Source organism: Palaemon carinicauda, chromosome 19 (assembly GCF_036898095.1).
Source record: "Palaemon carinicauda isolate YSFRI2023 chromosome 19, ASM3689809v2, whole genome shotgun sequence".
NCBI classification, from domain to species: Eukaryota; Metazoa; Arthropoda; class Malacostraca; order Decapoda; family Palaemonidae; genus Palaemon; species Palaemon carinicauda.
In genome coordinates this window covers 7,547,478-7,559,977 of record NC_090743.1, presented here as the reverse complement: position 1 = coordinate 7,559,977, position 12,500 = coordinate 7,547,478, and the positions used below count along the sequence as shown (strand labels likewise).

The following is a 12,500-nucleotide window of genomic DNA, read 5'->3' as shown; positions in this document are numbered from 1 at the left end:
CTTTTATAGTTTTAGAAACATTCATTCCTTCATTCACCATTGAAATAAAGCGGAAAACTTTGGTTTATATATGACGAAAACTTTTATAGTTTTAGAATCATTCATCCATTCATTCAATCACCGTTGAAATGAAGCGGAAAACTTTGGTGTTAATATGACGAAACCTTTCATAGTTTTAAAAACATTTATTGATTCAATCACGGAAAACTTTGGTTTAAATATGACGAAACCTTTTATAGTTTTAGGAATCATTCATTCATTCAATCACGGAAAACTTTGGTGTTAATATGATGAAACCTTTTATAGTTTTAGAAACATTCATTGATTCAATCACGGAAAACTTTGGTGCTAATATGACGAAACCTTTCATAGTTTTAGAATCATCCATTCATTCAATCACCGTTGAAATGAAGCGGAAAACTTTGGTGTTAATATGACGAAACCTTTCATAGTTTTAGAAACATTCATTGATTCAGTCACGGAAAACTTTGGTGTTAATATGACGAAACCTTATATAGTTTTAGAATCATTCATTCCTTCAATCACCATTGAAATAAAGCGGAAAACTTTGGTTTAAATATGACGTAACCTTTTATAGTTTTAGAATCATTCATTCATTCAGTCACGGAAAACTTTGGTGTTAATATGACGAAACTTTTTATAGTTTTAGAATCATTCATTCTTTCAATCACGGAAAACTTTGGTGTTAATAAAACGAAATGTTTTATAGTTTTAGAATCATTCATTGATTCAATCACGGAAAACTTTGGTGTTAATATGACGAAACCTTTTATAGTTTTAGGAATCATTCATTCATTCAATCACGGAAAACTTTGGTGTTAATATGACGAAACCTTTTATAGTTTTAGAATCATTCCTTCATTCAGTCACGGAAAACTTTGGTTTAAATATGACGAAACCTTTTATAGTTTAGGAATCATTCGTTCATTCAATCACGGAAAACTTTCGTGTTAATATGACGAAACCTTTTATAGTTTTAGAATCATTCCTTCATTCAATCACGGAAAACTTTGGTGTTAATATGACGAAACCTTTTATAGTTTTAGAGTCATTCCTTCATTCAATCACGGAAAACTTTGGTGTTAATATGACGAAACCTTTTATAGTTTTAGAAATCATTCATTCATTCAATCACGGAAAACTTTGGTTTAAATATGACGAAACCTTTTATAGTTTAGGAATCATTCGTTCATTCAATCACGGAAAACTTTCGTGTTAATATGACGAAACCTTTTATAGTTTTAGAATCATTCCTTCATTCAATCACGGAAAACTTTGGTGTTAATATGACGAAACCTTTTATAGTTTTAGAGTCATTCCTTCATTCAATCACGGAAAACTTTGGTGTTAATATGACGAAACCTTTTATAGTTTTAGAATCATTCCTTCATTCAATCACGGAAAACTTTGGTGTTAATATAACGAAACTTTTTATAATTTTAGAGGATATTGAAAAAAAAAATCTCGTTTATCATTGGCCAGAAATCGTGAAAAATAGAATGAATGTCGGAAAAAATCCTTTTCGTACTCCGAAATGAAAGTGTCTAGAGGCATATCTGAGCTCACCGTGGATAATGAGGAAGAAACCACGTTTGAAAAGTTTTGCGGTTTATACCAATCTAGTGAAAAAAAATATATATATTACCGTACAGGAACGAGTGGTGATTGTGAGTAATGTATATCTTTGCAGAACAGATTTATCTAAATGATTTGCTATGACTTCGTTCAAGAATGAAATCGCTAAATTTTACTCGATTTATTTAAAAGATTCGCTAAATATGACTGGATTTATCTAAATTACTGGTTCATCTAAATGATTCGCTTAATTTTACTAGATATATTTAAATGACTCTTAAATTTGACTGCTAAATGATTCGCTAAACTTTATTGGATTTATCTAAATGATTCGCTAAATTTTGCTGGATTTACCTATGATTCGCTAAATTTTGTTGGATTTATGTAAATGATTCGCTAAATTTTATTGGAATTATCTAAATGATTCGCTAAATTTGACTGAATTTGCTTAAATGAATCGCTAAATTTGACTGAATATGTCTAAATGATTCGCTAAATTTGACTGGATTTGCTTAAATGATTCGCTAGATTTGACATGATTTATTTAAATGATTCGCTAAATTTTGCTGGATTTATCTAAATGATTCGCTAAATTTTACAGGATTTGTCTAAATGATTCGCTAAATTTTACTGGATTTGTCTAAATGATTCGCTAAATTTTACTGGATTTGTCTAAATGATTCGCTAAATTTTACCAGGTTTATCTAAATGATTCGCTAAATTTTAGTGGATTTATCTAAATGATTCGTTAAATTTTATTGGATTTATCTAAATGATTCGCTAAATTTTACGGAAGTGTTTAAACATAGTTCTTATCTATTACCGTTTTTACTTTGGTACCTTTCATAGAATTGTGTTAATCGTTATGCATTAATTTTCGTGTTACATTTTTATAAATTTGCTTTCTTACCTCAATTTAACCCATTACTCTATGCACCAAATGTTAAGGTACGTTGTGTTTTCATAAATTGTTAATTTATTTACACTTAAAAATTTGCAGTAACAAAACGTTAAATGTCAGGCAATATTTATTCCAAGAATTTTACCGTTTTAAAAACGGAGATATTAACGTAATGGAGTGATATTACGCTCACCAATCCGTAAAAGATAATAACAAAAGTAAAATTACGGTCGCCTGTATTTTACTGAAATACGATTGAGAGCAGTATATTTTTACGGAGATTTTCCGATTAAAATTACGGCGTTTTCTAACAGTGTAGATTTGCGTTAATTGTTATGCATTAATTTTCGTGTCACGTTTTCATAAATGGGATTTCTTGTCTCAATTTAACCTATTCCTCCAATCACCAAAATGTTAATGTACATTGTGGTTTCAGAAATTGTTAATTTATTTACTTAACGATATTAACCCTATCAACTTATAGGTGTGGGTTTAGTATGTGGCTTACCTTTTTTATTCTGGTTTAGGGTGTGGCCTACCTGGCTTTAATGTGTCCTACCTCAGCTATAATATTTTTAGAGGTATAAGAAATACAGTTCAGTCATAGATTTAAGATTTATCTAATTCTAGAATATGCTAAAATGTATCGAACAATTGGTTTTAGTATTGTCACCATGTTCTCTGTTTAGGCAGACGCGCGTCTTTCAAACATTTTGTCCTCTTAAATTTTAATCTTTTTTTTTTTTTTTTTACTTTTCCCTTTGTAGACACATCATCCGGCGGCAGATCCTTACCAGTTGCACTCGTTACCAGCAAACTACACGACCTACACCTCAGCCACTCTGCAAAACAGACACGAAGTCCCTAGGAGGGAGGACCCCCTACACGTCGTAAGTAGTGTAAGGTTTAATACCCTTTTCCCTTTTCCCGTTCTTTATTCTGTTTTCAGGATTTTATATATATATATATATATATATATATATATATATATATATATATATATATATATATAAATGATGTATCCTTTCAAGTACACAGGTATGTTGTTTGTTATATTATTTTATATCCTATCCATAGAAAATATTTTGTTTGGAAATTATATTCTCAAAGTATCCTAATGCATTTAATCTTGATAAATGTTTAATTTACTTCAAATTCGGATACTATACAATAGGAGTATTCAATGAATTTATGAATTGCATTCCCACTACAGTCCCTACAACTGTATATAGATCCCTTCGTATTTTGTTCCGGAAATTATATTCTCATAAATGAAGTATCCTAATGCATTTAATCTTGATAAATGTTTAATTTATTAAAATTCACATATATGATAGGTGTATTCATGAATGTATATAGATACCTTCGTATTTTTTCTGGAATTTATATTCTCGTAAATATATTATCCTAATACATTTCTCTTGCTAAATGTTTAATTTACTGCAAATTCGGATAATTTACAATAGGAGTATCCATGTTAATCTTTCCTGATAAATGTTCAATTTACTTCAAATTCCAATAAATTAGCATTATACAATAGGAGTATTCATGTATTTATGAAATGTATTCCCACTACAGTCCCCCCAATTGAATATATATCCCCCTCGTTCTCCCAAAGCAACGTAATTAATGGCGATATGGTGTTTTCTGGCCTTCCAGAGCGGACAGGTGGGTCTGTACGACCGAAGCTACACGGGGGTCGACAGAGCAGGGGCCGTCCTCATGGGCACAAGACACGAAGACATCATACTCAGCAATACCATTCATCCCCATGCTATTGAAGAACCGGTGAGTAGTGTGCCCAATTCAGGCCCAGTCCTCCAGACTAAAAGTTGCCGTCATTGGCTGAATTTTTATTTTATTTATTTTATTTTTTAAATCGTCGTTTTGTCTAAATCGTGTTCATTTGCATTCCTTTTCGAACTTTCAGAATAAGGTTTATTTTTATATCTAGGTTGCCGTCATTAGCTGAAATTTTTTTTTTTTTTTTTTTTTTAATCGTCGTTTTGTCTAAATCGTGTTCATTTGCATTCCTTTTCGAACTTTCAGAATAAGGGTTTTGCTATATCTAATTTTCAATTACTATTGTTTTTTTTTTTTATTAATTTGAGGGTATATTGGGTATTTGATTTATATATATATATATATATATATATATATATATTTATATTATATACCAATCTAATTTTTAGTCACGATTTTTTTTTTATTATTTTGAGGGTATATTGGTTATTTGATTTAGTTTTTTTTATATAATTGAAAAAAACAATTTTTTTTCGCACGTGGTATTTTAGTTGGATATGAATAGATATCTTTTTATTTTGTAGACTAAATGGATCATGTTCTGTATTCCAATGGGCAATTTAGGCAAAGTTTATATATTTAATTTTCGATATGATAAGAGTATAGTATATATTTCACGTTCCCAAAATATGATCTAGCTCCATTTCACCACGAATGAAGAGACTAGTGCATTCATATCCTTGAAAACATGTTTCGGTATAGAACAAAACTCAAACAAGTGATAAATGTTTTATGATAATCGTGAAAAAAATCGTAGATTTAAGTATATATCCGGTAGTTATGAATCATCTTTAGATTATTTTAAAAAATACAAAGATAAAAACGTAATTGTGATACTGGTAGATGTTTTGTAATTTTGTACCCACTCGTGGGTATACTAGTAAACAAAATCGTAAATCTGGGTTTATATATATATATATATATATATATATATATGGTATTTATAATTACCCTTTACATTATTTTAGGAATATGTCAAGATGAAAAACTTATTTGTAACACTGGTATATGTTTCGAAATTTTACACCCACTCGTGATTATATTGGAAATACTGAGATATACTGATTGGATTTTTTTTTCATGCATTGATTCGGGGTTATGTTAATGTGATTGGTTTCCCAATCCTTTTTTTAAAGCAAACATCTTTGCGTAGAGGATTATTTTTCCACCAACATCTTTCAATGATCTTATGATTTGATGAATGGTAAATGATTGGGAGGATGAATCTCCATACTCATGAATCAAATTCCTGCGCTTAACATGGCATTCATGATTCAATTGAATTAATTTAAATGATTGGGGGGATGAATCTCCATACTCATGAATCAACTTCTTGCGCTTAACATGGCATTCATGATTCAATAGAATTAATTTAAATGATTGGGAGGATGAATCACTATACTCATGAATCAACTTCTTGCGCTTAACATGGCATTCGTGATTCAATTGAATTTGTTGACGTGTGATTCAACCAAAAAAAACGTAATTTCTGAAAAAAGAGAATGAAACAGGAGTAGGAAAAAATCAAGTCCTGCGCTTAACATGGTATTCATGATTCAATTGAATTGATTGAAGTGTGATTCAACCAAAAAAAAAACGTAATTTCTGAAAAAAAAAGAGAATGAAACAGGAGTGGGAAAAAACCAAGAGAATGAGAACCCTATTTGAGAAATGATAAACGATTGGGAGGATGAATCACTATACTCATGAATCAACTTCCTGCGCTTAACATGGCATTCATGATTCAATTGAATTAATTGAATTTGTCGATGTGTGATTCAACCAAAAAACGTAATTTCTGTAAAAAGAAAATGAAACAGGGTCTTATGATTTGATGAAATGTAAATGATTGGGAGGATGAATCTCCATACTCATGAATCAACTCCCTGCGCTTAACATGGCATTCATGATTCAATTGATTTTGTCGATGTGTGATTCATCCAAAAAAACGTAATTTCTGGAAAAGAGAATGAAACGGGAGTTGGGGGAAAAAATCGAGAGAATGAGAACCCTATTAGCAGAGAAGGCCTGATTTTAAGGAAGAATTATAAATCTTATTTTTCCACCAACATCTTTCGATGACCTTATGATTGGAGGAAAGGCAAACGATTGGAAGGATGAATCTCCATACTCATGAATCAACTTCTTGCGCTTAACATGGTATTCATGATTCAATTGAATTTGTTGTGTGATTCAACAAAAAAAGTAATTTCTGAAAAAAGAGAACGAAACAGGAGTGGGAAAAAATCGAGAGAACGAGAACCCTACATGGCATTCATGATTCAATTGAATTAATTGAATTTGTCGATGTGTGATTCAACCAAAAAAACGTAATTTCTGAAAAAAGAGAATGAAACGGGAGTGGGAAAAAAATCGAGAGAATGAGAACCCTATTAGCAGAGAAGGCCTTATTTTAAGGAAGAATTATAAGCGCAGCTTATTGGCGGCGGCACCCGAGTCTAATTTAGAACATTCCATCGCCATTAGCTTGCATCAAATTCCACAAGAGAAAAAATGCTAATTAAAAATTCCTCTCGCTGCAGGCATGAATGTTAGTGGAAGAGACTGGGTCTTGTATATATCGTTTTTTTAGAACACGACCTAGGGGGGTATTGTGGGGGGGGGGGGGGGAGTAGTGGCTGGAAGGGGGAGGCGGCCCCCCTCCCCCTGCCGGGCTATCGTATCGCACTATTTCGTCGTACTACTACCAGACATGTATTGTTTCAAGAGACCTCTCTTCATTCCCCCCTCTCCCCCTCGTCTTTGTGGGGTGGGGGAGCAGTGGCTTCAAGGGGGAGGCGCCCCCCCCCCCCCTGCCGGGCTTTCGTATCGCACTGTTTCGTCGTACTACTACGAGACATGTATTGTTTCAAGAGACCTCTCTTCATTCTCCCCTACCCCCCTCCCCCCCCCTCGTCTTACACACACTATTGACGTGATTCATTGATAAAAATCACATCTGTGAACCGTGTAATGGAGTTAGGGACAGCGCGATTTTAGAAGTTAAACGAGTACGCTCGAAATGTGTACTAGGAATACGGGGTGAAAAATAGTAGGGAGTGTGTAGAAAATATTTGGGAAATAGTGATTCGAGTAGTGTATGGTATAGGCCTACAATTTTATCAACTAGTATTCCTTTCTTTAGCGAGGGAACACTCGGGCACACTATTCTATCCTATTTCTCTTCCTCTTGTTTTGTTAAAGTTTTTTATATTATAGTTTATATAGGAGATATTTATGATAATGTTACTCTTCTTAAGATATTTAATTTTTCCTTGTTTCCTTTCCTCACTGAGCTGTTTTCCGTGTTGGAGTCCCTGGGCTTGTAGCATCTTGCTTTTCCAACTAGGGTTGTAGCTTAGCAATTAATGATAATAATAATAACTAGTATTCCTTTTTTTGGTTCGCCCTTCGTCACTATCATCATTTTAAGGAATTATCTTTCTCCTCCTCCTCCTCCTCCTCTTCTTCTTCTTCTTCTTCTTCTTCTTCTTCTTCTTCTTCTTCTTCTTCTTCTTCCATTGATGGCCAGGTGAGGATGTTTAATGTCGAGAGATAGGATCCACTGTTTCCCAGAAGGCCAGGGGGAAGAGAGAGAGAGAGAGAGAGAGGAGAGAGAGAGAGAGAGAGAGTTCTCAACCTGTCGATATCTGCCCCGTAACTCGTAACGTTGGAAGATTTTTTTAAATATAATTTTACGGGGTTCAGATGACGTAGATAGAGTAGAGCTGATAGTGCCACACTCACCGCTCTCACTGCGCATGTGTACTATGATGAGTTTTTTTTTTTTTTTTTTTTTTTTTTTTTTTGGCACCCAAGTCCCGCTGATCATTTAAATATTACTGTACGATACAATTAAAATAAATGTATTACATCAATGAGCCTGATGTTTTTAGAATGATTTATTGTTAATTTGTTCTTATCGTTTATTTACTTCCTTATTTCCTTTCCTCACTGGGCTTTTTTCCCTATTTGAGCCCTTGGGCTTGTAGCATCTTGCTTTACGAACTAGGGTTGTAGCTTGGATATTAATAATAATAATAATACTAATGATAATAATAATAATTATGATAATAATGTCACTTATTATTATTATTATTTTTATTATTATTATTATTTTTATTATTATTATTATTATTTTTATATACTAATCTAATTTTTAATCACGATTTTTATTTAGTATTTTGAGGGTAAATTGGTTATTTGATTATGTTTTTTTTTCATATAATTTATTAAAAATACATTTTTTTCGTACGTGGTATTTTGTTCGGATATGAATAGATGCCTTTTTATTTTCCCAAAATCTCGTCTTAATAATGACGGCTGTGTTTCTATTAATTGAGATGGATATACGAGAAAGATTGCAACTTGAACGGCGACATTGCACGAGCCATCCTTACAGTACTGTCTGCTGAAATGGCATAACCCACATCTGCTCACATCTATGAATATGGCACTTACGTCCTCCTGACATAGAGGCGATTATGCAACCGCACTTCGGAAAGGTCGTCAGGGCGTTTGTTTTTTAATTGAAATTGTCACGTGACTGACAAGGGGGCGAAGGTAAACAAAAGGAGATAATGATAGAAAGTTGCTATTTGGTTCTTCGTTGAGGAGATACACATTGGGAAGGTTAATGAGATGCTAGGGGAATGAACAGAAGAGATTGTATAGTGACTGATAATGATCTTTTCTTGGTAGTGATTGCCATTACGGTTTTTTAGCATTAGTTGAAGTATTTATAATAATAATAATAATAATAGTAATAATCTTTATTTCAGCAAAAGCCATATACAGAGTTACAATAGGGGTACGGTGATCTTACACTTTTGACATCAGTAAAAAAAATGCTGCATTTAATGTTCACTATCAATTTAATAAGGAATTTACTTCGGATAGATATGAGAAAATTATTTTCCTCATTATATTTGAGAATTTGTTCACATATCAAAGGATATTTTGAACTGGAGTTCTGTCTTAATGCGACAAGGCGCTTGCGTTTATGTTCAATATCAATGTAATAAGGAATTTAATTCGGATAGATATGAGAAACTTATTTTCCTCGTTATATTTTAGATTTTCTTCACATATCAAAGGAAATGTTGATCAGGAGTCCTGTCTTAATGCGACAAGGCGCTTACGTTGATGTTCAATATCAATGTAATAAGGAATTTACTTCGGATAGATATGAGAAAAATTATTTTCCTCGTTATATTTTGGATTTTCTTCCCATATCAGAGGAAATTTTGAACTGGAGTCCTGTCTTAATGCAACAAGGCGCTTACGTTGAATTGGTAAATATTTATCGTATTTTTTTCCTTTTTATTGATAAAGCTGTAATATTGTCAAAGAGTAAAGCTAGGCACGATAGAAAAAACTTTCACTTAATATAAAAAATTTTGAGTAATGAATTCTACAGAAATTTTTGGGTAATGAATTTTGTATAAAAATTATTGTGTAGTGAATTTTACATATATTTACCGTAGTTTTTCATTTTAATTGATAAAGCTATAATATTATCAAAGAGTAAATCTAGGAAACGATAGAGAAAAAAACTTTCACTTAATATAAAAAATTTTGAGTAATGAATTTTGTATAAAACTTTTGGGGTAATGAATTTTATATAAAAAAATTGTGTAGTGAATTTTACATGTATAATATATGTCTAGTGGAAACTTGAATTTAACTTATTCTGATATTGCCATTACCTTGTACGATTTTTTTATTTTTTTTTTTTCACTCCTGGGAGCCCTGTTTTGGCGTGTGTCCTAGCGAGGATATCAGCACTGTCGTCTGGGTGCCAACTCGGTCTCTCCTTTACCTGTGGCACTTGTGAAGGGAGGCACACTATCAGTGCCATTCTCTCCTTCCGCCCTACCTGAGGCCACCTTTTGTTTCCCCTCTTCTTGTTTTTCTTTCCCTTCTTGTTTTTCTTTCCTTTTTCAATTTTTCTTTTTTGTATTGTAGGGGAGATCTGAATAGAAATTTTTATATATAATAAAGGGGATGGAAATGCAACTTTTGTATGTCTATTTGTGTTTTGCAAGTGATTACACTTCATATATCTTTAATAAACAGTATGTTGTATGTCCTATATAGAAATCACACTATTTAGCTATGTTAAACAGCTCCTCTAGGAGAAGGGACACTCCAAAATCAAACCATTGTTCTCTAGTCTTGGGTAGTGCCATTGCCTCTGTACCATGGTCTTCCACTGTCTTAAGTTAGAGTTCTAGTGCTTAAGGGTACATTCGGGCACACTAGTCTATCTCATTTTTCTACCTATGTTAAACAGCTCCTCTAGGAGAAGGACACTCCAAAATCAAACCATTGTTCTTTAGTCTTTGGTAGTGCCATAGCTTCTGTACCATGCTCTTCCACTGTCTTCGGTTAGTTCTCTTGCTTGGGGGTACACTCGGGCACACTATGCTATCTAATTTCTCTTTCTCTTGTTTTCCTAAAGTTTTTATAGTTTATGTAGGAAATATTTAATGTTACCCTTTTTAAAATATTTAATTTTTCCTTGTTTCCTTTCCTCACTGGGATATTTTCCCTGTTAAGGGTCCCTAGGCTTATTTCATCCTGCTTTTCCAACTAGGGTTGTAGCTTAGCAAGTAATAATAATAATAATAATAATAATAATAATAATAATCTCCTTGATTTCTTTAAACATGTTTACATTTCCTCATTGACCTTAATCGACAGTCATTTGTCTTTGGTTACATCATCAAAGATGTCATGTGAGATCATCCATACTTACGTCGTCTGCTTCAAGAACACACACACAGCAAGATCAAATTTAAGCCAGATATAAATGTCGTTACATTTACACATTGACAACGGACGATATCACGCCAGGACAGGATTGACAAACTCTCCTCGCAGTCATCCTGGATAAACAAAGACTTTTTTTAAAAAAAGAATGGTCATGCAAGATTTTTAAAGAGGCGCATCCATTAGGCATAGCTCGAGAGAAGCAGATTGTGTATCGCTTTGTTGAGTGACTCTTACATAGGACAACTTTCCTATTGATCCTTAAGGCTCGTGACATGAGAGAGAGAGAGAGAGAGAGAGAGAGAGAGAGAGAGAGAGACTAGATATTTATTAGATATAAGTATCTATTTACTAGTGATTATTGTGATACCACTAGGTTTAAAATGATGATTTGCGTTTGAGAGAGAGAGAGAGAGAGTAAATATTTATTAGTTTATAACTATATATTTACCAGCGATTATTGTGATACCACTAGGTTTAAAATAATGATTGCGTTTGTGTGTGTGTGTGAGAGAGAGAGAGAGAGAGAGAGAGAGAGAGAGAGAGAGAGAGAGAGAGAGAGGAGAGAGAGAGTAAATATATATTAGTAATAAGTATCCATTTACTAGTGATTGTGGTGATACCACTAGGTTTAAAATAATGATTGCATTTATTTGATGTTTATTCATTACGTGTATGTTTTCACTTCAATTGAAATATAGCTTGGAATGAAGATGAGTAATTATTGTTTGTGTTTACCGTCGTTTTTATTATCGTCCGTGTGCAATGATCTAAAAAGTAATAAGATTTTTATTTTAATAAAATGAAAAATATGTTTATCTCTTATGTCATTGTGCTAGTGTAGATTATGAACTCCGTATACATCGAAGATTCTCTCTCTCTCTCTCTCTCTCCTCTCTCCTCTCCTCTCTCTCTCTCTCCTCTCTCTCTCTCTCTCTCTCTCTCTCTCTCAAACAAATTCTCTTTCTTTCACACAGAAACTCTCTCTCTCTCTCTCTCTCTCACATATATAAATTCTCTTTCTTTCACACAGAAACTCTCTCTCTCTCTCTCTCTCCTCTCTCTCTCTCTCTCCTCTCTCTCTCTCTCTCTCTCTCTCTCTCACACAAATTTTCTCTTTCTTTCACAAACTCACTCTCTCTCTCTCTCTCACACACAAATTTTCTCTTTCTTTCACAAACTCTCTCTCTCTCTCTCTCACACACAAATTTTCTCTTTCTTTCACAAACTCACTCTCTCTCTCTCTCACACACAAATTTTCTCTTTCTTTCACAAACTCTCTCTCTCTCTCTCTCTCACACACAAATTTTCTCTTTCTTTCACAAACTCACTCTCTCTCTCTCTCTCACACACAAATTTTCTCTTTCTTTCACAAACTCTCTCTCTCTCTCTCTCTCTCTCTCTCTCTCTCTCTCTCTCTCTCTCA

General features: G+C 33.1%; 1 protein-coding gene across 2 annotated transcripts in view; it reads left to right on the top strand.

Moving 5' to 3' along the window:
• The window catches only part of TfAP-2 (transcription factor AP-2), a 185,604-nt gene that overhangs the window by 20,206 nt on the left and 152,898 nt on the right, over positions 1 to 12,500 (top strand). The window contains exons 3-4 of one of the 2 annotated variants that reach the window (XM_068393123.1): positions 3,265 to 3,387; positions 4,157 to 4,285. In XM_068393123.1, the coding sequence (XP_068249224.1) occupies positions 3,265 to 3,387; positions 4,157 to 4,285 (252 nt within the window). Of the gene's footprint in view, positions 1 to 3,264; positions 3,397 to 4,156; positions 4,286 to 12,500 lie in introns of both variants that reach the window. The other variant, XM_068393121.1, reaches the window with a different exon arrangement.